General features: G+C 32.5%; 1 protein-coding gene across 1 annotated transcript; it reads left to right on the plus strand.

Moving 5' to 3' along the window:
- The first annotated feature begins 14,149 nt into the window (after positions 1 to 14,149).
- On the plus strand, positions 14,150 to 17,661 carry LOC122579397 (probable pre-mRNA-splicing factor ATP-dependent RNA helicase DEAH5). The gene is made up of 2 exons (XM_043751567.1): positions 14,150 to 16,582; positions 17,151 to 17,661. Exons 1-2 carry the CDS (start codon positions 14,223 to 14,225, stop codon positions 17,542 to 17,544), a joined length of 2,754 nt encoding a protein of 917 aa, XP_043607502.1. The 5' UTR covers positions 14,150 to 14,222; the 3' UTR covers positions 17,545 to 17,661.
- Positions 17,662 to 25,501: the final 7,840 nt, after the last annotated feature.

Consider the following 25,501-nt stretch of genomic DNA (forward strand, 5'->3'; position numbering starts at 1 on the left):
TCCAAGAAGAAATTTGAACGCCGAGCATCGGCATATTCATGAAGAACCCCGATCAAGAATCCGGCATAGAATGGGAACTAATGAAAAAGTGGACGGTGTCGGCTACCAAGTCACTATTCGGGGTCGGCATCAGGAGACCATACCCCATGCTCTTAAAATGAAAATGGACGTGGCATGTGGGGAAGTTGCCAGCCATTCTTTTGTTGGTGAGTAACATCTTCCCACTACAACTACTATCTTTTTCTTCTTCTTCTTCAATTTTCTCTTAACAATTGTGAAATCCTAGTTTCTATCTAAATTAAAGAATTCTTTAAAAGATGATAATGATAACAATAATAGCTTCCAAGCTTTCTAGTAAATTAAATCGGGTGAATTGAGGTGTATGCATATGGTGAATTTCAAATTCATGAGAAGAAAGAAAGAAAGAAATGTGATTTTAACTCTATATCATTTCCATGTCTTGAAGGTATGAGTAATTTTAATTATTCTAACAATTTTAAATTTAGGGTTCATGGGTTTGATTAAATTGGGGGGGTTTTATTAAAATGAGCTATATGTTTTAATTCAAGTCTTAGTTCTTGAGAATTAATTACATTGGGGGTTTTCAGTTTGAATGATTATATTGTTATTGGTTCCACAAATTCTTTCTTGTAAGTGAGTAGAAATGTATAGTGCTCATGAGTTGGATGAAAGTTAGTCGGTAAGGTGGATGGTAAAGATGTCACAATGTCTTTTGAAACTTTGGATAAAATAGTGAAGTTTGATTTAGGTCCTAAATCGAAAAAGTCATTTGATTTTGTGTCTGATGATGTATCAAATGGGGTAGCTCCGGATATGAACTTGGTAGAGATGATAGCCGAGTTGTTCACCTATCCTCGAGATGTTTTGAATGTAAACAAGAATTTGAGCCGTGCTAGGTTGAAACCGTTACCCCGTTTGATCATGAGCATTATTAGTTGGAATATTTGTCCAAGAAGTAGTGACAAGGGTTCAATAAGGTTACAAGAAGTTGTAGTATTGTATGCTTTGGTAACGGGAAGGTTGAATCTGTCACTTAGACACATTATCATGACAAACATTTGGGAGGGCCGCAACAAGAAGGTTAAATTGATCATTCTTTATCCGAGGCTCATTACTCGCCTAATCTTGAGTCATAAAGCCGCTATAATTGACTCACCCACAATTCCGGTTAATCAAGTTGTTGTTACCATGAAGAAATTGTTGAATGGAACTGAGTGGGCTTTGGATGATAGACCACAATGTAGGATTCTAAAGGATTTGAAGTCAATGGGGCGTTTGATAGCTCCTAAGGATTGGTTAACTTTGGAGGAGGTTGAGGCTCAATTGGAGCTTGTGGGGCCTGTGGATGTTGACGAGCAAGGTGAGCTCAATGGTGATAATGAAGGGAATGAGGAAGAAATACCAAGGATATGTGGTGGTGTGTTAGAAGCAGGGATAGGAAGAAATAGGCCGAGTGTTGGGATTAAGCGGCCTAGTGACTATCATCGATGGACTTCTTTTGAGAGGCATATGTGGGATTTGGCTGCTCAATAAGCTGAAGAAGCAAGAGTTAGGCGACAGGAACAGAGAGATTATGAGCGGGCAATGGCATATGCTCATGAGTTGGAGATCAGGAGAAGATTCCAATATACTGAAGCCGTTCGTCATCACGAGGATCACACTGCAGGACTTCCTTTTATTGAGACTCCTCCAGTTTATAACTTTCAGACCATAAGAGATTATGAGGAGGAGAAACATCCAGCTTATCCTCAGAGCCACGATTCTGAGTGGTTCCCACGGCAGTCTTGTGTGGGTCGGATGGAGACTGGTCCGAGTGATCCCCCAGTATCATCTTCTGCAGCTTCTTCTTCTACTGCTGCCCGTGATTCATTTGATGGTCAGTCTTTGTATCGGAGTTTGATGGAGTCCATCTTTGGACCACCTCAGGGTCCACGCTAGTGATTGGTACCTTCTATCCATTTTTTTTATTTCGTTTGTGTGACTATGTGCTTTTCTGTGTTTGTTTTATATTTTTGCATTTTCAATTCGTAGGTAGATTTAATTTCTAGTTAATTTCATTTATATTTCTAGTTTAGATGTTGATTTACTTGCTTGTAACATGGAATTGAATCAAAGAGAAAATGTTCGAGTTATATTAGTTATACATGTTTGTAAAATGAGATTTTCTTGTGATTGGATGAGTACATGTAAGTGGGGCTAGGTAGTGTAGGCTAGATTACATGACATGATTGACTTATGAGCCGCTTGATAGAGTTGCTAGCAAGTAAAAACATAGAAATGTGCAAATAAAGGTAATATGCCAATTGTGAGTCGCAATGCATGTATCACATTTATTTATCCGTTATATCCTTCAATTTCATGAAAGAAAAACGCCTCATCAACGATTGATTTAGATTGTTAGCGTAGCATTATTTCTCGTGATCATGAATATTATATTGTGTGAACCAATATTGTACATTAGGTTAGAACTAGTACACTTACCGTGTCGAGACCTCTAGCTTGAATTATGTGCTTAAAACTATAAACAATCATACAAATCACTCCATATTTCACCTCACTCCGTCATGAAATCCGTTAATAGTTCAAAATTGTGTTGTTTATGATGATGAATTGAAAGAAAGAACAAATCGAAGTCAAATTGAAAAATCCGGTTAAGAAAGTCAAAGTATATGGTCATAAATGAAATTCAATTCAATTATCCATGTAAGTTGATCAAAAGAACCAGAAATTGAAATGTTCCGAAATCATTCTAGTAAATCAACCAAATGAGAATCCTTGTCGTATTTCATTCCATTATTTCCATTAAACTTGTATGAATACCGAAGTGATAGTTTGAGTTATGAGGTCTTGGTTCGATTTGTGTACTAGCCTATGACTTTTAGTGTGCAATAATGAGTTGAGAGCTTCATATATATATATATATATATATATTGGCACATCTTTTGCTAATTCATTCAAATATGAGCCCGAGGGGAGTGCGATTGTGAGAGTGTGATGCATGTATTGTGGCAAACTTGAGGGTTATTAGGTTTAATTGCACATTTATATATTTCTAATTGCTAGTCGTAAATCTTTTGATAGTTGTAAGTCTTGTGAGTTGGTTGTATTATGTGGTTTGGTTTGCATTATTTAGTTTCGCCCAAGTGTACTTTGAAGATTGCTTGAGAGTTGAGTTTTACAAATATGCATAATTGATATAATTCTTATATGGTGTTTCTTGGCGATAGAAAGTATTATAGGATTGTAAATTAGTTTTGTCACATGATGAATGTCTTTTCGGGACGAAAAGAGTTAAGTTGGGGAATGCGATAAATGCCTAATTCGTATAATCTTAAAATATGAAAATGGACATGTTTTGTGAATGTTAATAGACGATTAGGGCGTTTTTATGTTTGTTTAAATGTTTCAGGTCTTTGGTGACAAATTGAAGTTAAATGGATCATTAAGAAGTCAAGCAAAGTCGAAAATCAAGTCAAGAAGTGTCAAAGCAAAAATCTGGAAAATCGCCATTTCTGGGAGGCAGTCTGGGACGGCCATAGCTGGGCAATTCATATTTTCACTCACGACTTTGGAGGTTACCAATTCATATTTTCATATACCTGGGCAGTTTTCTAACACACACAACACCCCAATTTCATCATCAAATCACAATTCCATGGAGATTCAAGCCCTAATTGAAGAATCAATGATGCTATCAATAATGAAGATTATAGGCTAATTCTCTTTTGATCATTCTCATGTGAACAATTATGTAAGACAATTGTATTTAATCTTTCTTATGTTCAAAGTGGATTAGATGTTTAATTCTTAATTGTGTTTTAACATCTAATGTTGTTTGGATTGTTTGAATGATTACTAGTTTATGACTTGAATGAATTTCATCTATCTTTTGATTTCAAATTCTTGTTAATCAATTATTATTGGAAGAATCTCTTATGAACTTGTAATTTTGTTAATGAATAGAAAATCTAGTTGTGTCAATTCCCCGGTTTTCGTTATCGTGAATCATCACAACCGATTAATTTAGTTCTTAACGTTCATTCAATCCAAGCTTATAACGAATCATGTCTATGTGATTTCCAACGAACATAAGTTAGGTTAAACTTTTGAAAACATAATTTAAAGCATGAGAATGATCCCTTTTACTTAATTGCATTATTGTGTTAAATTTATAATCAAGTTTAGTTGTTAATCAAATCAATCAATCAAATCATTTTAAGTTTATGTCTAGTTCAATTAATTCTTGTAACTTGTTTAACACTTTCCCTTGATTCCCTGTGGATACAATACTCTACTTGCCCTAGCTAATTAGTGGTATTTAGTTATAATTTTGATCGGTCCAACGACATCGATCACAAGCCCGGAGGTGCCTAACTCGATCGATCAATCAAAGGATTAGCACAAATCCTTTCCTAGAATAAACATATCTTTGCCTAGACCGGAATATTCTAAGATATTCTCATAAGGAAACTAAATCGGATAAACATGACAAGTAGAGTTTGATTCAAAGAAGGAAAGGGAAAACCCTAACCTTCTCCCCCAAGGAACCTCCTCCTATAAAAGGAGAAAGATTTCTCCATAAAACATATACATTCATATGATCACGGATTGACCAAAAACCCTAACTAAAGTCGAATAAGATTTGACCATCACATCAAATAACCTTAGTTGGCGTAAAGGAGCATCGCTTCTACCTTCGGGGAATCGCCAACAAAAATAAATAAAAACCCCTTTCACTCATAACTCATTACATAAGGCTTGCGCAGTTCGGTGCACAATCATTTACTATTTTTGACAGTGACCATTGCCGGAAACCACCACCACCATCGGTGGAAAACCAAAACAAGCATAAAGGTTTAAATTTTCAAACTAATTTTTCTGGGGTTCAAAAACCTGACCTCCACCTTTAAGCAAAAAACCAATCATTCGATCTGAGTGTATAGGTGTCATGAGACTTTAGTTAAAATGTCAATCTTAAAATTTGATTTCAACAAAAACGGGATTTTCATGCTCCCCCCCCCCCCCTTTTTTCCTTTGGAAAACTTATTAGCTATCAAGCATTTTCTGAACATTAAAATAATGGGTGTTGTTTGTTATTGTGAGGTTGATTGAGATGGATATAGAAAATTTGGATACATATGAATGTTTTAAGAGTTGTGTTGGATTGAAGATGCAAATATGGATACGAAATAGTATAAAGTAGATCTCGGGTGTTTTGTGTTTAATGGAAGTGGAAGAAGTAATGAACAAGCTGAATATTAATTAGAATCTATGATTTTTCCCCTCACGTGCAAGGCACATTGCTTCATTAACGGAGAAAAAGAAACGACAAGTTAGTTTTGGACCAAGTATGCAACTGGTGTGATGCCACATGGACCACGAACACAACCTTGTGCACGTTTGTATGAAAATTGCAAATGGTATGGAACTGCAGGGACCAAAAATGCATTTCGTTCGTTATTTATCTATCAAGCGTATTTCTTTTCTATAATAATAATTTATATATTATTCAGGTGGTTCATTTGACACATATAACAAATAACAATTATTTATTTATCAACTTACCCGAAACAGAAACTTTAAATCCAAATACTCACTAAATCCAGACAAAATTTGATGAAAAAACTAAAAATAAATGCAAACAAACCCTTAATTCAGGTGTCACATAATTTTTTTTTTTAATTCTCCGAACAAAATAATATATATGTTTGATTATTATTTTTATTGACAAACTTTTGAGCATAATTATGATATTACACCTATCTACCAATAAATTAAAACATGATTGAATAATAAAAGTAATGTGAAGTCCCTCACCGATGGTTTAACCAACGAGTGTAAAATACAACAAGTCAAGTATGCACTAGATGAGGACTAGTATTTACGTATATATAAATGCAAGAATATAAATAAGTAAATACAAGACTTAAGCAATAAATAAGCAAGTTAAATAAAGGTGGAACACGAAAGTAATTTTCAATGTGTATTTTATTTATTGATGTATAAACAAAATACAAGGTTGTTGCGGAACCTAGATAATACCAAGGTAAGTATCTAAACAACCTTATGAATTACAAGTGATCTATACTTGCTAAATAATCTCCTTGATCGAAATACTTAAAGTTGTGAAGTATAACTGTTTGGATCGAGAGTATTTAGGCAAGTTCACCAAATTGCAAAAGTAATTTGAAAGAGGAAAAATGACTTAGTATTTATAGGCAAAATAATGTGGTTGGGAGCATTTAAGGAACTTTGGTGTTTTCTTTAAATGCAATACTAAAAGTACAAGGATAAAGTCACATTGGTAGTGACTTGTCACCTTTTAGCCAACCACCTTTACACGCGTGTAAAATCTTTACAAGGGACAAAAGAGATATCCGGGTAAAAGCGTGTAAAGGCATATAGTCAATTCCTCGTAATCAGTGTTCAGACTTGTAAGGTCTAGAACACTGACAAGGACTCCAGTTGTTGATCTGGTAAGCCTGCCAGTGGGCTCCGCCACATGTCAGTCTTCTTCTTCAAACTTCAGACTTTGTCTTCAGTGAGAATGTTCTTCAGTGGAGTAGATCTGGACTGGAGTGAAGTTCAATAAGCAAATCTGGAGAACTCCAGATTTCCTGTACAAGTAGACGCTTACTGGACTTCCATAATTTCTGGACAAATCTTCAGGATTACTCTAGTCTTCAAGTCTGGAGCTAGTCCAGTAAAAACTGGACCTAACAAGTAATCATTATATAATTAATATATTATCAATCCGTATATCATACGGGTATTAAGACTAGTGTAAATACATATATGATATAATCTATATCTATATCTATACTTCTATATATATATCTAATCTATATCTATACTTCTATACTATATTAATAAACAAACTACTCTTCCCTCTTTTCAACTCTCTACCTTTAAAATACCCAAAATATCCTTAATTTTCAACACATTCCTAACTCACACACTAAATATACTCAATATATCTCTAAAATATTTTACACTCATATTTATCCAAGTTATCTATTTCCCTTATTAATTAATTAAAATACTTTCACCTAATATCTCTATAATATTCTTAATAAAGTTATTTACAAAAAATACATCCCTTAACCATAAAATAATCACATTACCATTTACGTCAATTACTTTAAGATTAATAACCATATCGTTACTACCACCGCCACTAGCACCACCCGTTGCCGTCACCGCCGCCGCATTGTGCGGGTACCTATCTCGTAATTTGTAACGTGGTTATAATACTCTCATTAAATAAATATATTTGATATGACTAACATTTATGATCATGTGGTTTTTGTGAACTTCAAAAATGCCATATGTACAATGGTGTGATTTATGATCAAGTGGTTTTTATGAACTTCAAAAATGCCATATGTACAATGGTGTGATTGTGCTATTGTTGATAAAAACAAATATCGGTGACAACATGCTAAATATCAAACTAGTTAATGAATTATGGAGTTGGTCTAAGTTGGTCACTAGAGCAGACAAAAATATATATATCCTAGTTTTCAACAAATATTAATGAATAACGGATTTTTGGTAGTATTTGGCGTGAAGAGTTTGGCAGTTTGCAGTCCAACTTGGGCTACAAGCTAACATGCAATTAGCAATGTTTACTATTAAAAAGAAAATTCTTGGACTACACGCTAAATAAACTCACATCGTAAATCTTCTATAATTAAATATAGTAGTATACTATAATAATAATCGCTATTATTATTGGATTTTTCTTAATTACTAGCTAATCAATCCTAGACAACCCGGGTTAACTTATAGACACTTTGCAAAGAAATCAAATAATATTTGAGTAGCTTTAAAATATGTTGTCAATTAAAATGTATAATAACAACGTGAAATAAGTTAAAATGTTCTGATAAAGTATTATGTAAACAAAGAAACTAAACAGAAACAAAAGTTGTGTAGTTGTCAACATACGTTGCAACACATATGGTTGGTAAAAAAAAAGTAAAACTGTTATCCTGAGAGAAACCATAGTTCTGGCATATTATAACGAAAAATTAAAGTGATTAAAATCTTACATAATAATGTGAACATTCAATAAAAATCTATATTAATGATATATATATATATATTATATATTATATATATATACTAGGTATTTTACCCCGCGCGATGCGCAGCTAATTAAAAAAGTTATTTTATGCATTAGTAAATAGTTAATCTACAGGTTTATCTTGTGGAAATCAATTATGTTATAGTTCATGCCTTCATGGTTAAATCCTGGAACATTCTGATCACCTTTTATCTTTTCTGACATCACAATCGATATCACAGTCATTTAACCTAGTTTGGTGATTACAATTAAGAAATAAGGTATTTTATCTCCGTTAATCCAAAACCCATTTGTAAAACTCAAGTAACTATTGTTATTATCATTATATTATAGACTTTGTTTTGTGATTAGAATAACAACCAATTTGATTACTTTATTTTATGTGTTTCCGCCAAGAGAACGAAGGAGAGAAACAACACAATTGTGTTGGACAACTTTTTATTCTTAATTTAATATGAGTTTTGATTATTTTTTATATCTTATGTATATAGTTTTGATTTAGTATTTTTATATTATATTTAATAAAATAAATTATATTGGTTTGAGAAGAAGTATTATAAGATAAGTATTATGAAAAATGTATGGAGATGCCAAATAGGATAAAATCCTATGTGGTAATTTAAAATTGATGTATTATCACAAACTTAATTAATAAACATATTCATGAGTATTAAATTAGAAACCATAAAAAGATGGTATAAATGTATAACATACCAATACTAATAGGTGAAGCCTAAATGGGGTTTCTACGGTTGAGTTAAGGGATGATGATGTTTGTGGATATATACAACACAATGGTTGCCCGCTTCGACTACCATTAAGTGTACAGTCTGTAAAACCACGGACGGTTTGCTTTCAATTTTCGGTAAATTGCTTATAATATATTAAACGTTTGATTCAAGGTGATGAATAAATGACCATAACTCGTGGGTCTTTGAATGGTTATGCCAAAAATTATATACGAATTATATGTTTTAAGCAAATGTTATCAAATAAGGATATTCATGAATTTTACGTTGTATATAGCATATATGTGAATGATCACAATCCATAAACAGTTTGTCAAATATGTTTACCAAATTTAGATCTAGTGGATCTAAATGTTCAAACAAATGGTGCTTCTTTTTTATTTACGTACGTAACTTATTTTTTAAATATTGTATGTATATAGTTTCTATATATTTAAAATTTAGTAATGTATTTAATTTAAGATAAATATAGTAAAAAAATTATGAAGATGTTACGTAAGATAAAATCCTATGTGGCAATTTTTAAAGCTAGCATTAACTTGAAAGAAGGCTTTAGAAGACCAGGATTCTTACTGTTTTAATCCTAGGTATTTTACCCGCGCGATGCGCGAGCTGTTATAATTAGTGTCCAAAAATACTTAAAAATAAAAGTTCAGATATACATGTATTCATGATTGGTTCATGATGTTTTGTTGTTTTTATTGTTATATCACCATATTATATATAACCATTTGGTAGATATTTCTAAATTATACAAAATTTATAAGATAAATAAAAAAAAGAAACATTAACGACAATCACTTGTATTCTGATTTTTTTTCTTTGTGGCTCCATCCTAGAATTGGCAAACAACTATCACTTGCAAATCACAAATAGTGATAAAGCCAGTCAACAAAAAGTTCAAATCATACCAAGTCATTCTCACTCGTTACTCATATAAAATGTAAAAGATCAATAATATTATCAACAAAAAGCAACATACTCAATAAACTTATGGTTATGCAATTATATTTTATGGTTATTCAATTATATTTATAATGTATAATAAAACTATGTCAAGAAAGAGTTTCAATTATATTTTATGGTGTTGCTCGTTCTTCAAGCATTCAAAATAATACATAAAAATTCGATAAACAAATATATAGTTTTTATATTAATGCAATTTGTAAACAATATCAACTACTAAAACTTGAAATATATAATTCTCTATAATCTTGAAATTTCATGATATAACTTTCAAGATTGCATTTTCCCCCCATGCACGTACGATACTTTTTTTTTTAAAGTAACAGGATCTCCATTGTTAATTTTGTATTATATAGTTTTCATTTATTTATTTAATATTTACTGTATTTAACTTTAAAGTAATAATTTATTCTTGTATCTAATATTTAATTTGATTAAAGATATATAAATATTGTCAAAAAAATTATAGAGATGTCATGTAGGTAAAATCCTATGTGGCAACTTTTTAGTATAGGTTTAGTTTTGAAGATGTCTTTAAAAAACTTAGATTACTACTTTTTTAATAGTTATATAGATATAGGAAAGGATATTTGAATTTTAAATTAATAAAGTATAATGATGTAATAATTAAATTAAAAAAATGTATAAAAATATCACATAAGATAAGTTTTAAAAAATCGCATATCTATCATGATTTTTCTTTAATTTATATAGTACGTAGATTCCCTTAGGAGTTAGGACTATGATTTAGCTTTTTATTTGCAGAAAAAGCATTAATTTTTTTATGAAAAGTGAATCTCGCTTGAAATTTCGTGTTGTGATTTGACAGCGAAAGATCTAGCATACGTCGTCTTAACCAGGTCCGTGCTAAATAGCTCACTCGAAGTAGAAAAATGCGTATTTCAAGTACCCAATGGGGAAAAACTCCCTACCAATCCATCTGAAAACATGATGATTAATAGGGGTAAACCTTGCCCTTGGGTATAGCCAAGCCAAACCCTTATAAAAAGATATCTGAAAGTTGACTAATAGGGATTTGAACTTGTAACCTATAAATCACAGGAAAACTTCAAACCACAACATGATGATATATATATATATATATATTTTACAATATCACTTTCTATATTATAATATACGAATTTTTTTTTTCATGCTTCTATATTTATAACCCTAAGTTTTAAGGGATTGTTACCTGTGAATGTAACTAACTATGACAAAATGTATATTTTATGTAAAGATTTCGTAAAATATTTATGTAATGTAATAAACTTTCAAATTTTGGTTATTAGACGTAATCGGGTATATGTGGCAACCATATAAGATGCCACATATAAGTTTTTGATTGGTAAGGTACATCTAATAATCGGGATTTTAAAGCTAATTACATAACATATACATTTTATAAGATTATTATATAACATAGATATTTGGTCATAGTTAGTTATATCCATAAATAATAAGCCAGTTTTAATGATTTATGGATTTGGTCTAAGTTTGTCACTTGGGTGAGAGTGGACAAAAATATATCTCCTAGATTTCAACAAATATTAATGAATTACGGATTTGATGTCTTTGGCGTGAAGAGTTGGCACTTGGCAGTCCAACTTGGGCTACAAGCTAACATGCAATTAGCAATGTTTTTGTTATTGAAAATTTTTTTCTTACGCTACACGCTAAATAAACTCACAACCTAAATCTTTAATATTATCATCAATAAACTAAAACACGAATATAATTTTCTAATCACATATCATGATATTTAGACAATACGTGTTCCTTTAATCTATCATATTATTATATTAATAAAAAAAGATTGTGATGACATAATATTTTTTAAAAATTGTATTACCACACATCCTTTTAATTTAATTATGACATCATCATACTTTTTGATTTAAAATTCAAAATATCATTTTTTTTTTAAATATCTATCATTAATATAGATTTTTATTAGATATCCATATTATTTTGTAAGATTTTAATCACCCAATTTTTTCGTTATAATAGACCGAAAGCTATAATACTTTTTTTTTAGATAACGTTTTTTGTTTTTGTTTTTGTCAACCGAATGTGTTTTAGCGTGTCTCCACAACTACACAACTATTGTTTCCGTTTAGTTTCGTTTTTTACATAATACTCCGTAATTTATAACAACTTTTCAACTTAATACAACAACATATTTTAAAGCTATCCAGATATCATTCAGTTTGTTTACAAAACGTTTATTAGTTAACCCGGATTGAATCCGGGTTGATTAGCTAGTTAATTTATATATCTTAATTTGTTTCTTTATTATAATAATCGAATAATTAATACTATATTATAGATATACTATTTATTTATACATTTATTACTTACTTACCATATATATAAATATATATATATATATATATATATATATATTATAGATAAGCTTAGGTGTGAAACACTCACATATTATTTTTTTAATCCATAAAAATCATGGGACCCATGCATTTATTCATTAAACAATAAATAATAAAATATTAGTATGTGAGGGGTTCCACACCTAAGCTTAGGTGCCGGACAGCCTTATATTTCCTTTTCCCATATATATATATATACTAGTTATGTAACCCCGGGCGTTGCCTGGGGAGACACGACATTGCTTATAGAAACCTGATACAGGTGGGAGACACATTCGTTTATTTCTTATTTAACGTGTGTCTGAAAATGTATTGTCGTGTACAAACATTAAATATAATGATCATTTACATATTCAATTATCTGAATAATTCAAGTAATAATAAACGAATGTTAATTGTGTGAAAACTACATTATGTATGATTAATTAAAAAAAATTGAGAATGTGACACAAACGAAAAAAAAAAGAAAAAATAAAATAGACTATATACTCTTATACTACTCTTGTATCCGTTATAGAAATAAACATGATTTGCAACAACTTTTGTAACTGTCGTCAGATATATAAGAAGCATTTAACCAAAGGACCTAGTTTCATCCGTTACTTAAACTTCTGTGTAAAAGAAGTTAACGTCACTTAGCTCATGTTAGAGTTTTTATAATATGTTGTTGTGATAAGGACGATCGTTGCACACATGTTTAACGGTAGGGACTAACGTTAAAGAAAGAAAACTTAAAATGCCTGTGGCCCCCACTGGATAAAGAAACAAAAGGTACTCGGGCTTTGCCCGGGAGATGTTACGTTATCTTATACGGTATGCTGTATTACGTAAATTATGATATTCACATGTTCATTATCCAAGATGTGACGGCAAAAATAAAAGTAATATGTGTCTCGTTGTGGAAACATTGTATAATAAATTGAAAAAGAAACGAAATAAAAACGTCTAATTAATCGAAAAGCACAAAAAGAATAAGATACAGTGTCTTTGAAAATCACGACACATATAATTTTTAAGATATGTGAGAAAAGTAATACGAGTAATTGAAATTCATTTTATTAATAAAATATTATTAAGAATACTAATATGAAAAATATGGTTTATATATTGGGCTAGATATCTGCTCACAAGTCACAAGTCACAACTCCAAAATGAATGAACACAACATTTTGAATAAAAAACTCTGCACATAAAAGATGTACCTAATGCATATAATTGTGTACTATGATTTAGGCCTTATTTAAATATTAAAAAAAGGAAAAGAAAGAAAGTGGGCCAAAGCAATTTGTATGCAGCGATGTAGAAAGTAAAAAGAGAGAGAACTTTGATATACTGTGGACCCCACAAGATTATTTAAAAAAAGAAGTTTGTGAGACGGCTCAGAAAAAGATGCACGGGTTTTAATTATATATCGAGAATGTATATATATATATATTACGTTAGTTATTTGGAGAGAGAATATGAGGCTGTTAGGCACATAAGTTGGATGAAAAATTTCTTACGTACTTTTTTTTAAAAGAGCCAAACATTTATTCAAAATATTAAAATATTAGTATGTGATAAGTTTTCACCCAAATTGAATGCATAACAGCCCCATACCACTTTTCTATTTTACTTGTTAACTTCGTACAAAACATAACGCGTTTTAATGTAATTTGGAAACTTAAACCAACTCATCACTGGTATAAATTTAACGATATCACTTTCCATATTAAAAAAGTATAAGAAATTTTTGTATTCGTGTTTCTATAAATAAGAATTAAAAACTCAAAACCAATTCAAAACCCCATCAACAACAACAATAACCGCCATAAGCCCATAATTCATCGTTTTTTCGTGAAGAAGAAGAAGAAGCAGCAGCCGCCATAATTCCGGTCTACATCAACCGCCGATTATACGTATTATATATATATTATATATATGTGATATATCTTCCTCTTCTATATATTCAGTGAGGTATATAACAATTTCTATATATATATATCACACATTAGCAACAATAATATAATAATGGCAATATTAAAAGCTGGCAGTAGTTTGAAAAAATTAGAATATTATTCAGTTATATCGAAAGTTTCTGAAGAAATCGAATCCCATTTAGGTATTGTTGATAAAACTCTAGCTGAATTTGTCACAAACTTAGGCCGAAAATGTAAAACTGTCGACGAATTCGATCATAAGTTAAAGGAAAATGGGGGTGATCAGATGCCTGCTTATTTAGTGAGTACTTTGTTTACTGTAACCCATACGATTTTGTCTCGTAAGGACTCTACTCGGGTTAAAGGTGATAATGTGGGTCGAAAAGTTACAGAAATCGATAATTGTAAAGAGGTTAGGGATGATGTTAGGAAGAAAGAATGTCGTATTTTGTATGATGACGATGAGCAAGAAGAAGGTGGAGATGATGAAGAGGTTGAAGTTGTGTTGAATGATGAAAAACCGGCGTTTTTGTCAGGTTGTCGTTTGATGTTGGATATGTCGCCGGTGAAGGTGGTAAAAAACCCTGAGGGATCTTTGAGTCGAGCTGCTGCTATACAGTCGGCGTTGATCAAAGAAAGGAGAGAAGTTAGGGAGCTGCAGCAAAGAGGAATGTTTGATTCTATACCGAGAGATTTGAATCGTCCATGGGAAGACCCCATGCCTGAGTCAGGGGAGAGACATTTAGCACAGGAGTTAAGGGGAGTCGGGTTGCCTGCAGATTTTGACATGCCTGAATGGAAGAAAGATTCTTATAGTGGTAAAGCAGCGTTAACATTTGGTCAAAGATCCAAGTTTTCTCTCCAAGAACAAAGACAAAGCTTGCCTATATGTAAATTGAAGAATGAATTGGTTCAGGCTGTGAATGATAACCAGGTTTTGGTTGTTATTGGTGAAACAGGCTCAGGGAAGACGACTCAGGTGACTCAGTATTTAGCTGAAGCAGGTTATACTGCAAAGGGTAAAATAGGATGTACCCAGCCCCGAAGGGTGGCTGCAACGTCTGTGGCCAAGAGGGTGGCTGAGGAGTTTGGTTGTCGTCTAGGGGAAGAAGTTGGATACTCAATTCGGTTTGAGGATTGTACTGGGCCAGAGACTGTGATCAAGTACATGACCGATGGGATGTTGTTGAGGGAAATTCTGGTCGATCAAAACCTATCTCAATATTCAGTGATAATGCTTGATGAAGCTCATGAGAGAACAATGCATACCGATGTCCTCTTTGGGCTGTTAAAAGGCCTTGTCAAAAGAAGACCCGATCTTCGATTAATTGTGACTTCCGCCACATTAGATGCTGAGAAGTTTTCTGCCTATTTCTTTGACTGCAATATCTTCACAATCCCTGGAAGGTCATTTCCGGTGGAGATACTTTACACCAAACAGCCGGAAAGTGATTATGTTGATGCAGCTTTGATTACTGTAATGCAGATCCATTTGACAGAACCTGAGGGCGATATACTTGTCTTTTTGACCGGCCAGGAGGAGATCGATCATGCTTGCCAGTGTTTATATGAGAGGATGAAAAGTTTGGGTAAAAATGTGCCCGAAGTGATCATATTACCGGTATATAGTGCCCTTCCTAGTGAAATGCAATCCAGGATTTTTGAACCTGCACCACCAGGGAAGAGAAAGGTTGTTGTTGCCACTAATATTGCTGAAGCATCTTTGACCATTGATGGGATCTTTTATGTCATTGACCCTGGTTTTGCCAAGCAGAATGTGTATAACCCGAAACAAGGTATTGAATCACTTGTCATTACTCCGATATCTCAGGCATCAGCTAAGCAACGAGCTGGGCGTGCAGGCCGTACAGGACCAGGAAAGTGCTACAGGTTATACACCGAGAGCGCATTTAACAATGAAATGTCGCCTACTTCAATTCCAGAAATTCAAAGAACAAATCTTGGATTGATTACATTAAATTTGAAAGCAATGGGGATAAAGGATCTAATGTCTCTCGATTTTATGGACCCACCTTCCCCTCAAGCTCTGATTTCTGCACTGGAACAGCTCTATACTCTTGGAGCTCTTGATGAAGAAGGGCTTCTGACCAAACTGGGTAGAAAAATGACCGAATTCCCTCTGGAACCTCCATTATCTAAAATGCTCTTAGCTAGTGTTGATTTGGGTTGTAGTGATGAAATAGTGACCATCATTGCCATGATTACAACCGGAAACATCTTTTACAGACCTCAGGAAAAACAAGCCCAAGCCGATCAAAAGAAAGCCAAGTTTTTCCAACCTGAAGGAGATCATCTTACTTTGCTTGCTGTTTACGAGGCTTGGAAAGCCCAGAACTTTTCGGTACCATGGTGTTTCGAGAATTTTGTTCAGTCAAGATCGCTTAGGAGGGCCCAAGATGTCAGGAAGCAACTTTTATCTATTATGAACAAGTAAGTTCTCTTTGCTTTGACTACGTTAATTTGTTATCATATTTGTTTTCTGAATCTATGTTTAAAAGTGAAAGCAATGCTGTAAATCTTGCCCTAGTAGATTTAATAACTCCCTGTACATGCGTCTCCAGTGACCCATATATGCGCAGACAACCCGCTTTAGGTTATGCTACGGGTCCGGTAACATTATAAAATCTAGTCAAATTGGAAACTGGTAAATGAGTCAAATGCTGCCCAAGATTATAGAAAGCATAATATTTTTCTAAATTGTATCAGTACAAAACTTGAATTACCACTGTAAGTTGTAACTGACTAACAGTATAGTTTCCTTAATCATATTCAATAAATATTAAGCTCCAAAAAATAGATAAGAGTATTAACAAAACGTTTGTGGCTAGCACACTGCACACCCGAACCTTATCCAACTTGTTACCGAATTGAATGTCTGATGCATACTTGACTTGCCAATCTACCACATATTTCTGGAAATCTGAGTATCTGAATTCTTCTATTACAGTTAATGCTGTGTGTTTCTTGTCCATATTGCTAACTCCCATTTTATGATCAGATACAAGTTGGATATTGTGAGTGCCGGAAAGAACTTCACCAAGATACAGAAGGCGATTACAGCCGGATTTTTCTTCCATGCTTCCCGGAAAGATCCTCAAGAGGGATACCGTACCATAATTGAGAACCAGCCGGTTTACATACACCCAAGTAGCACTCTTTTGCAAAGACAACCAGATTGGGTTATCTACCATGAGCTAGTGATGACAACAAAGGAATACATGCGTGAGGCTTGTGTTGTGGATCCAAAATGGCTAGTCGAATTGGCACCAAGGTTCTTCAAGGTGTCTGATCCCACAAAGATGTCAAAACGTAAACGACAAGAAAGGATCGAGCCTCTATATGATAGGTATAATGAACCCAACTCGTGGCGTTTGAGTAAGCGACGGGGTTGAAGGTGGTTTATCATGAATTGTACTTTGTAATGTTTTCTTGATTTCTTATTGTACCAAATAGACATGCATGGTTGTAAATATTATTTGGAGTAATATATTTCACGTTCTCACCAAAAATATATAATAAAAATAGACATGCATGAATCATGATTCCTGAAACTTCTGTTCCAAATGTGTGATACCTATCGTCGAATAAAAACACAAATACTATTGATTCAGGGTGTAGCTGAAAGTGCTTTTTGGATGTGCTAGTGATGTATGAAACTGTAGTAATCAGATCATCAGATGTTAGTATTTGGCAAATTTTGAATTCTGTACTCTATGGTAGCTTAATGAAGGTCAAACTCTTGACAGGAATCCAAAATACACAGGTAATGAGCCTACAGGACAGATCCTGTTCAAGTAAGGTCGTACTTATTGTCTAGGTGTATCATCCTTCAGATAATCAGTTTTACTGTTGCAGCTGTTATAGAATACAAATCCAAACATTGGCCCATCATTCTTGCAACTTGCTTGCAGAAAATTGACTTGTGACCACTCATTCACCAAGTTATTGCATTTGGATACTGGTAAATATCATGTTTTGCTTAAACTGGATACACTTGTTCCTAATTTTATATATCATATTCATTCTAATGGATGGCTTGATGTTGTGCTACCTGAAAATAGATATCCTGGTACTATCTCTGAGGTGTCTCGTTACGTATGTTTGTTGTCTTTTAGGAACATATCTTATTGTGACTACCATTATTTGAATTTTGAGATTTGACCATTTCTTTCTCTCTTTTATATACCAGATCATGTTTTTAACATATTTCGTACATTAACGATTTACTGAAACAATATCCTATATATGATTTACTGAAATAAAAAAGGGAATGTACAAAAAATATATTGGTCAACCCAACTCATTTTGACCATTACACCCTCTGCCTGTATCTTCACCTCTAGCTTGATGGGCTTTACAGATTCCTGACTGGTTTGAACAAGCACTTGAACCACAAAAGATAATCCACTTCTATTGCCTGAAGCCTAAATGTCAAGTCAGCGGAGAAATGTCTGTTCATTGTTTAATCTTGTCTTGATACTTAGATCCCTTTCATGGTCTTTATATAACATTTTTTTAAAGGAAAATAACTTGGTGGAGGTTAAACAGATGTTGAGAGAAGCACCACTGAGATGACAGAAAAAGGAATTGTCGAATGATTATATGGTATTTGTCATCTGTGAGTATGTCACTTCATGTCTACTTTAAAGACTGGTTATATGGTATATTCTTTACTGAAAACCAGCTACCAATATTTATTAACGAACTTCAGTTATTTAACTATCTGCAGTCTCTAGGAACATTAACAAACTAAAATCCCTGCAAGGTGAATAGAAGCGTAAAGTGTAGTTTCAATCAAGTCAAGTAAAGGACATAAAACTCTCAAGCGTGAAGTGTTGTTTTATGAATTAAAATAGCGTTTGCAACTGAAGATCAAAAAACCTACATGGCAATATTCCTTATGAACTCCCCTCAATTGCTTTGCGGAAACCTTATGTCTTTCAATAAATCTTCTGGGGCAGAGGTGCATTTTAACCCGATGCCTTATGCTTAATTCATTTATTTTTATTTTTGCATTGCCATTAATTATGTTTAAAACTAAATTACACAATTAAGGAATATTGCTATGTAGGTTTTCTTAGTAAGCCCAGTTTGATGAAACAACCCACTACTAATACAAAACATGGAGTTGATTACAGGAAAAGGGAACAAATTTATTTAGACAACAAATTCATTCATTAAAATTGTTTCAATGATTTTCACCAAAAATACAGATATGCAAATGCCAGAGCTCAAGCCTTCTTACTTGGATAGTTGGATAGCTCAGAAATAAGAAATATGGAGGTTTATTTTAATAAAGCAGCATGGTTGGATCAATGGTAAACACTCTTGCCTCTGAAGACAGAGGTCATGGGTTTGATCCTCATCCCATGCAAAGGTTGGAGGGTCTTTTCAACCATTTAGGTAGAAACTGGAAGCAGCCTCTCTAGAGGTAAGATTTGCCTACATCTTAACCTCCCGGGGGCTCAAAACCCGCAGAAGACAGCACTGAGCAGTTACTTACTATTTTGATAACATTTTTAATAAACATTTTTAATGCAAAAATGTTATCAAAACAAACCTTCATCTTGAGCTTTGGTATTCGCAAATTTGGTGAAGATTTTATTGAATGAATTTTCTTTTATTTTCCTATAGTCAGCTCTATGTTTTGTACTATTAGTGGGTTGTATCACCCGGTTGGGCTTACAAGAGAGCCCTGCTACTCGAACCGCCTTGAATGGACTAGGATGAACATCAATCTTCATCATCCTCGGTAGTTGCTCCTTTCTTCTTACCATAAACCCAGCCACCGTGTGCTACCAAATTTTCACGGTTATTTTCATTAAAAGTTTCCTCCAAGTTTTTAAGATCTTCTAAAACCTAATCAAATTCATTAATACTTAACAATCTTTTCTAATTCATACAAAATTAAACTAATAATGCAATAATGGATAATTAACCAATGAGCTCTTGTCAAATATATATAATGATCAAAAATGTAGTTCATTTGTTTTCGTTTTACGAATAGTTTTGACGTAAAATACTGTATATATTCTCTAATCAAATATGAACATCTTACCATGCAATAACAAATTAAGTAAAAAAAACACAGCCCCTTCTTTTACTCAAGATCTGCCACATTGCTTTCTTTCCATCGTTCTCACCTCTTGACTAAGGTTTTGAGAATATTGCGTGTTTGATATTTTTGATAAAACTTTTTGTGTATGTGTGTGTATAAAATTATGTCTACAAACTTTTGTTTTCACATAGCAAAAGCTTCTGTTTTAAGAAGAGATAATATAGTCAGGGCGGATCCACAGCGCCGGCTCAAAATTTTTGGTGGCCTTAAAGGGGATCAAATTTGGGAGCCTAGTCTATAACAAAGATAGTAAAGAAAAAAACAAACCTGCTACTATAAAGGACCACAATTATTTTACTGTTGATCTGTTCTGGCTATAAAGTAATTTAGTATATGCAGGATATACTAAACAACTTGTAATAAAAAAGACAAATATATACCTGGTAGTTTATGTTGGAGTGTGATCATTTTATTATAAATCGCATGTCCGGGAATAGTTTAAGCCTACGGAGTCACACGAAATGACACGGTAACTCGCTAGTATTAATTGATATATTAAAGTAATATATTGATTAGTTTGATCACGAAATGATTAATTAAACATAATTAAAGGGTTATTTATATTTAATTGATTAAAGAGGAGGATTAAAATGTGAAAATCAAAAAATGGACTTGGACCTAAAGTCCATGATGGGGGACGACCACTTAGAGGCTTGTTTAAGCCTTTATGTTGCTTATTTTCCAAACTAAAATTAACCTAATTAAGCCCTATAAATAGAGGCTTAATTCTTGGTTTTTCACACACCTTTTTCACATAGGCACTTCTCTCCTTTTTCTTCCTTTCTCTTTGAAGTGGCCGAAATTCCTTCTCTTTGAGGGGTTTCGACTTTGAAGTTTAAGGTACAAGCAAAAGGTTTGTTTGATTTGTGATCGGGTACTAGCATACGTTATTCGGAGTGTCTAGTGTGCGATCGTAGAGGGGTTTTGCTTTAAACCCTAAGCATTAATAATAATCTCATTATTATTATTTTTATTGGAGCTTGCATAAGGTACACGACTCAATTCTAGTCTTTGTTAATTAATTTGATTGCATATATGTTTCGATTTCTTCCGTTGCGCTTACTCGTGATTATGTATGTTTATGTGCTCATATTCTAACAGTTTATAACTATAGGAAGGACTATGAGAATTGTGAAGTACAGTAGTACAGTACCTACAAACCAAAATTTTCCATTCACCACAAGGCCACTGCTAGGGGTGAACAAAAACTGAACCGTAAAACTAAAAACCGAAAAAAATCGAAAAAACTGAACCAAGAAAACTGAAAATCGAACCAAACCGATGGGATTGGCTTATGTTTTCCAAAAATCGAACGGATCAGTTCGGGTATTGGTTTCATATGCAAAAACGATTATTAAAACCGAACCAAACCAAAGACTATATATATCTTAATTATTTGAATAAGTTGTAAGGGTTTATAAGTCGATTTGTGCTCGACTTAAGGATGATTAGAATGAATATGCCGTGAGGTTCCTCCTCTATTTATATAGAGGGTGGATAACTTGAAGAGGAGGGTAAGAGAACTAGGATAAATCTCTTCCTCTTTTGTAAATATCTTGTTTCCTTCTTGAGGAGATTTGTGGTAATCTTGTTACCTAATTATGTCCGAGTATATTGGAGCTTTAGTATATATCTTTAATAAGATTAATTGCGAAATAGATTATATCCGTCCTTTATTGTATATCTCCTCGGAGCTCGGTATTTATTACCTTCGGAGCTCCGGGATGATCATATTAATCGGAGGTTAGGCTCCGTTATGGGTTTACTTGTACGAAGATAACTTCGTTCGCTGCTTCTGCTTCGGGTACGAGCTCCGTATGGGTATATCATCACTAATCACACGTTTTTTTCATTAGGTTTGTTAACGGAGAGAGTTAATTTTACTTCCACAATATACTTTTTTATTGGGCTGGGTTCTTTTTAATTTTTGGGTTGGGTTCATTTTAGTTTTTGTTATGAGATTTGGCCAAAATATATACTAATATTAGTGGTTTTGGGCTCACATGGCTGGGTTCTATATCCCCTCCTCTAGACCATTGGATCCGCAGGGTCGTCCCAAATGAATACTTGGGTCAAGCGGGTGCTTGAGGCCCCCAAAAAACATTGAAAATTAAAGCCCATATATGAAAAAAAATGAATTTGCAGGGGTGGAGGATCGTAGAAGAAGAAGACTAGATATGCAAATCTAGAATTTTTTTTTGGTTCGTATAGATTTAACCGTAAAGTTATTTTTAAGTCACATATTTAATCTTTTGTTCTTTGACAAGTTTCATTCCAGCACCCACATATATACAAGTTTTAATTTTAACCCTCAAATGTCATCAGGTATGGTTATTGGGACTTACATTTTTGTCTTTCAAACTAAACTAAGTCTTTTACATAATTCCAAAATCCTAACATACGGTTTATTCATCCTCCGAGTAAATCCTAAGTCGAACGAATCGACTTAGCCATCAAACCATCCCGCGTAAAGCGGTCTCTCGGACCCTCTAATAGTAAGGGAATCGCCGTTCAACACCCATAACCCAGCTCACACATCCGGTTGAGTCATAGTGCGATTATTTGATCAAACAATTAGCTTTTGGGAAAAGGATACAGCAAGTCAGTAACAATAAGAACATAAGTTGAACACGTATTTCAAATCCCCAACAACAATATTTTGATATTGAATCTATTTATCATAACTGCATATTCGCATGATCACATTAAATCTATGATTATTCATTCCTTTTACCTTGATATTGAACAAGTATTTTGAATCCCCAAATTTACTTTCTATTAGGTTATAATTTTATGAAAATTTTTTTGTTTTAGGAAGTTTCTAGTATATATTTCTTTGTAATTTGTCACAACTGAAAAATCATTAAACGCTTTTTAAAGTTGCTGATTTTAAAGCTGTTTTTTAATTCTGTTTATAGTGTTGTTTTACATTGATTTATGGCTGTTTTGGTGTTGTTCGTAGGTTGTTTGACTGCTGTTTTATTGCAGATTTAGGACTGTATTTAGTGTTGTTTTGTTGTAGATTATGGGTTGTTCGTAGTGTTGTTTTCTTGCATATTTAAGGCTGCCGAAGAGGTGCTGATTTGCCATAGCTATTTAGATGAGGTTTTGCACATCTAAAGATGTTGTATCTGGTCATGCTAAGAAGCTGTTTTGGTGTTGGGTTTTCTGCAATTTATTGATCAATTTTGATGTTGCAATAACGCTATTTTGGACTATTTTGATGTTACCATGAGGCTATTGGAGTAAGGAAAAAAATTTATTTTTGCCCCCACCATCGTAATTTCCTGGATCCGCCACTGAATATATATAGTGATTGTTATGTAATTTGATTCTTGAATCACCAATATATATAGAGGCGGCAGAGATGTAATAGCTAACAATCTATATATAGAATGGATATCAATATACATACTAAGGATCAATTGATACGAGAGAAATCAGATAGAAAACGAGGGATTTTGCTTTCATTAAAATTAAAAAAAAAAAAGAAAGAAAAAAGGATGGTTATTCTATTTATACATGATGTTAGCCAATTTACTAAAATAAACTTTTTATCATCCATTTATAACTAGTTTAATATCTAGTCACGTTTATTGTTACAATAAACGAATAGATTTAAAATACTTTTCTTGTAGATTTTATTTCAATATATCTTGGAGTTTTATGATAAATTGTAAAATTTCGCCTAACTAAATAAATTGATAACACATCAGTGTTCTAAATAATGGCCTTAACGGCCGTTATAACGGTAACGGAGGTCCAACGTTACGTTAAGAGGGTTGGAGGGTAAATTTAAAGGTCTGAGGATTTAACGGTCGTTATAATAGATTTAACGGCCTTTATAACGGGATTTAACGGTCAAATAACGGATTTAACGGAGCTTAATGGTCAAAAGACATTTTTTTGACTAATTTTGTTAGGATATTGCTAATATATATATATATATATATATTTTTTATATAAATTCCTTTATATATTATAGTCTTAGCGCTGTTATAACTTCGCGAAATGAGATTTAACCTTAAAGGTGGTCGACCGCCGAGCGTTATTTACAACCTTGTAACACATAAAACAATTATATCATAACATGATAAAAAAAATACTAGCTTATAACCCGCGTGAAAAACATATAAAAATAGTTAAATTTATACATATAAAAAACTGGCAGAAAAAATAAAAACTAAAAGATATAAATAGCTGGAAGAAGAAAAAAAGGTAGTGTAATAAGAAAAAAAATATTTTCTTTGATTACCTTATTTAATTTTCTTCTACAGAAAAACCCTAATTAGAATATGTCCATGTGCGTGTGCTGGGGCGGAGTTAGAAGTTTTTTTTACGAAGGGTCAAATTTAAAAGTCTTTTATTAAGCTTACTAGTTAATCAACCCGGGTTTAACCTGGACATTTAATTAAAATTTTAAAATATAAAATAAATTAAAAAATTTTATGTAATATTTGTTTTTAAAACATTATAACTTGATATAAATCTAATAATGCAATTAAAACAATAATTATATAGTTAATAAATAACTAAATAAAAAAATACATTTTATTTGTAATAATATTATATAAGAGAGATTTTTTATTCCTTAAATAAATGATTGATATTTTTATTAAACATGTAAAGAACTATTTCTATTTTATATATATATATATGACATCATAATTAAAAAAAAGAATTTTTAAGTGAAATATGGTTTTGCCACATCAAAATCTTTTTAATAATATCTATAAAAAACAATCTTGTTTTATTATATATAGAGATTAGAGCCATTTTCGAGAAAAAAAAATTGGGCTATGGATCGAGAAAAGATAACAAGCCCCTAAGAAATTTTTGTTCCACAGTGCCAGTTTTAGTCAAATGATCAAAAATCGGTTTCAAGAAGATAAAGTATAGCTTGATTGCCCGCTAATGAAAAATTTGTCTTTAACATAAACATCAGTCTTTACAATTTTGGAACGTGTGCTGACCGAGGAGTTGTAATATATAAAACAACAAAAAGTATCTATTATTGATCTATAATAATAATAATAATAATAATAATAATAATAATAATAATAATAATAGTAATAATAATAATAATAATAACATTTTCACATACAACTATATCATTAATGTATTCACATTTACACACTTAAGGGGTGTTTGAGATTACGGTTTGAAAATAGATATGCGTTTTCAATAATCATAATCAGATAATCAATTTTAACAAAGTAGATTATACTGGA

The sequence above is a fragment of the Erigeron canadensis genome, chromosome 8 (assembly GCF_010389155.1).
Source record: "Erigeron canadensis isolate Cc75 chromosome 8, C_canadensis_v1, whole genome shotgun sequence".
Taxonomy (NCBI): Eukaryota; Viridiplantae; Streptophyta; class Magnoliopsida; order Asterales; family Asteraceae; genus Erigeron; species Erigeron canadensis.

Excerpts from the sequence above, each read along its gene's own strand:
- LOC122579397 (XM_043751567.1), top strand. The coding sequence starts at position 14,223 with ATGGCAATATTAAAAGCTGGCAGTAGTTTGAAAAAATTAGAATATTAT. Across the intron at positions 16,583-17,150 it reads CTTTTATCTATTATGAACAA|ATACAAGTTGGATATTGTGA; the intron begins GTAAGTTCTCTT and ends TTTTATGATCAG.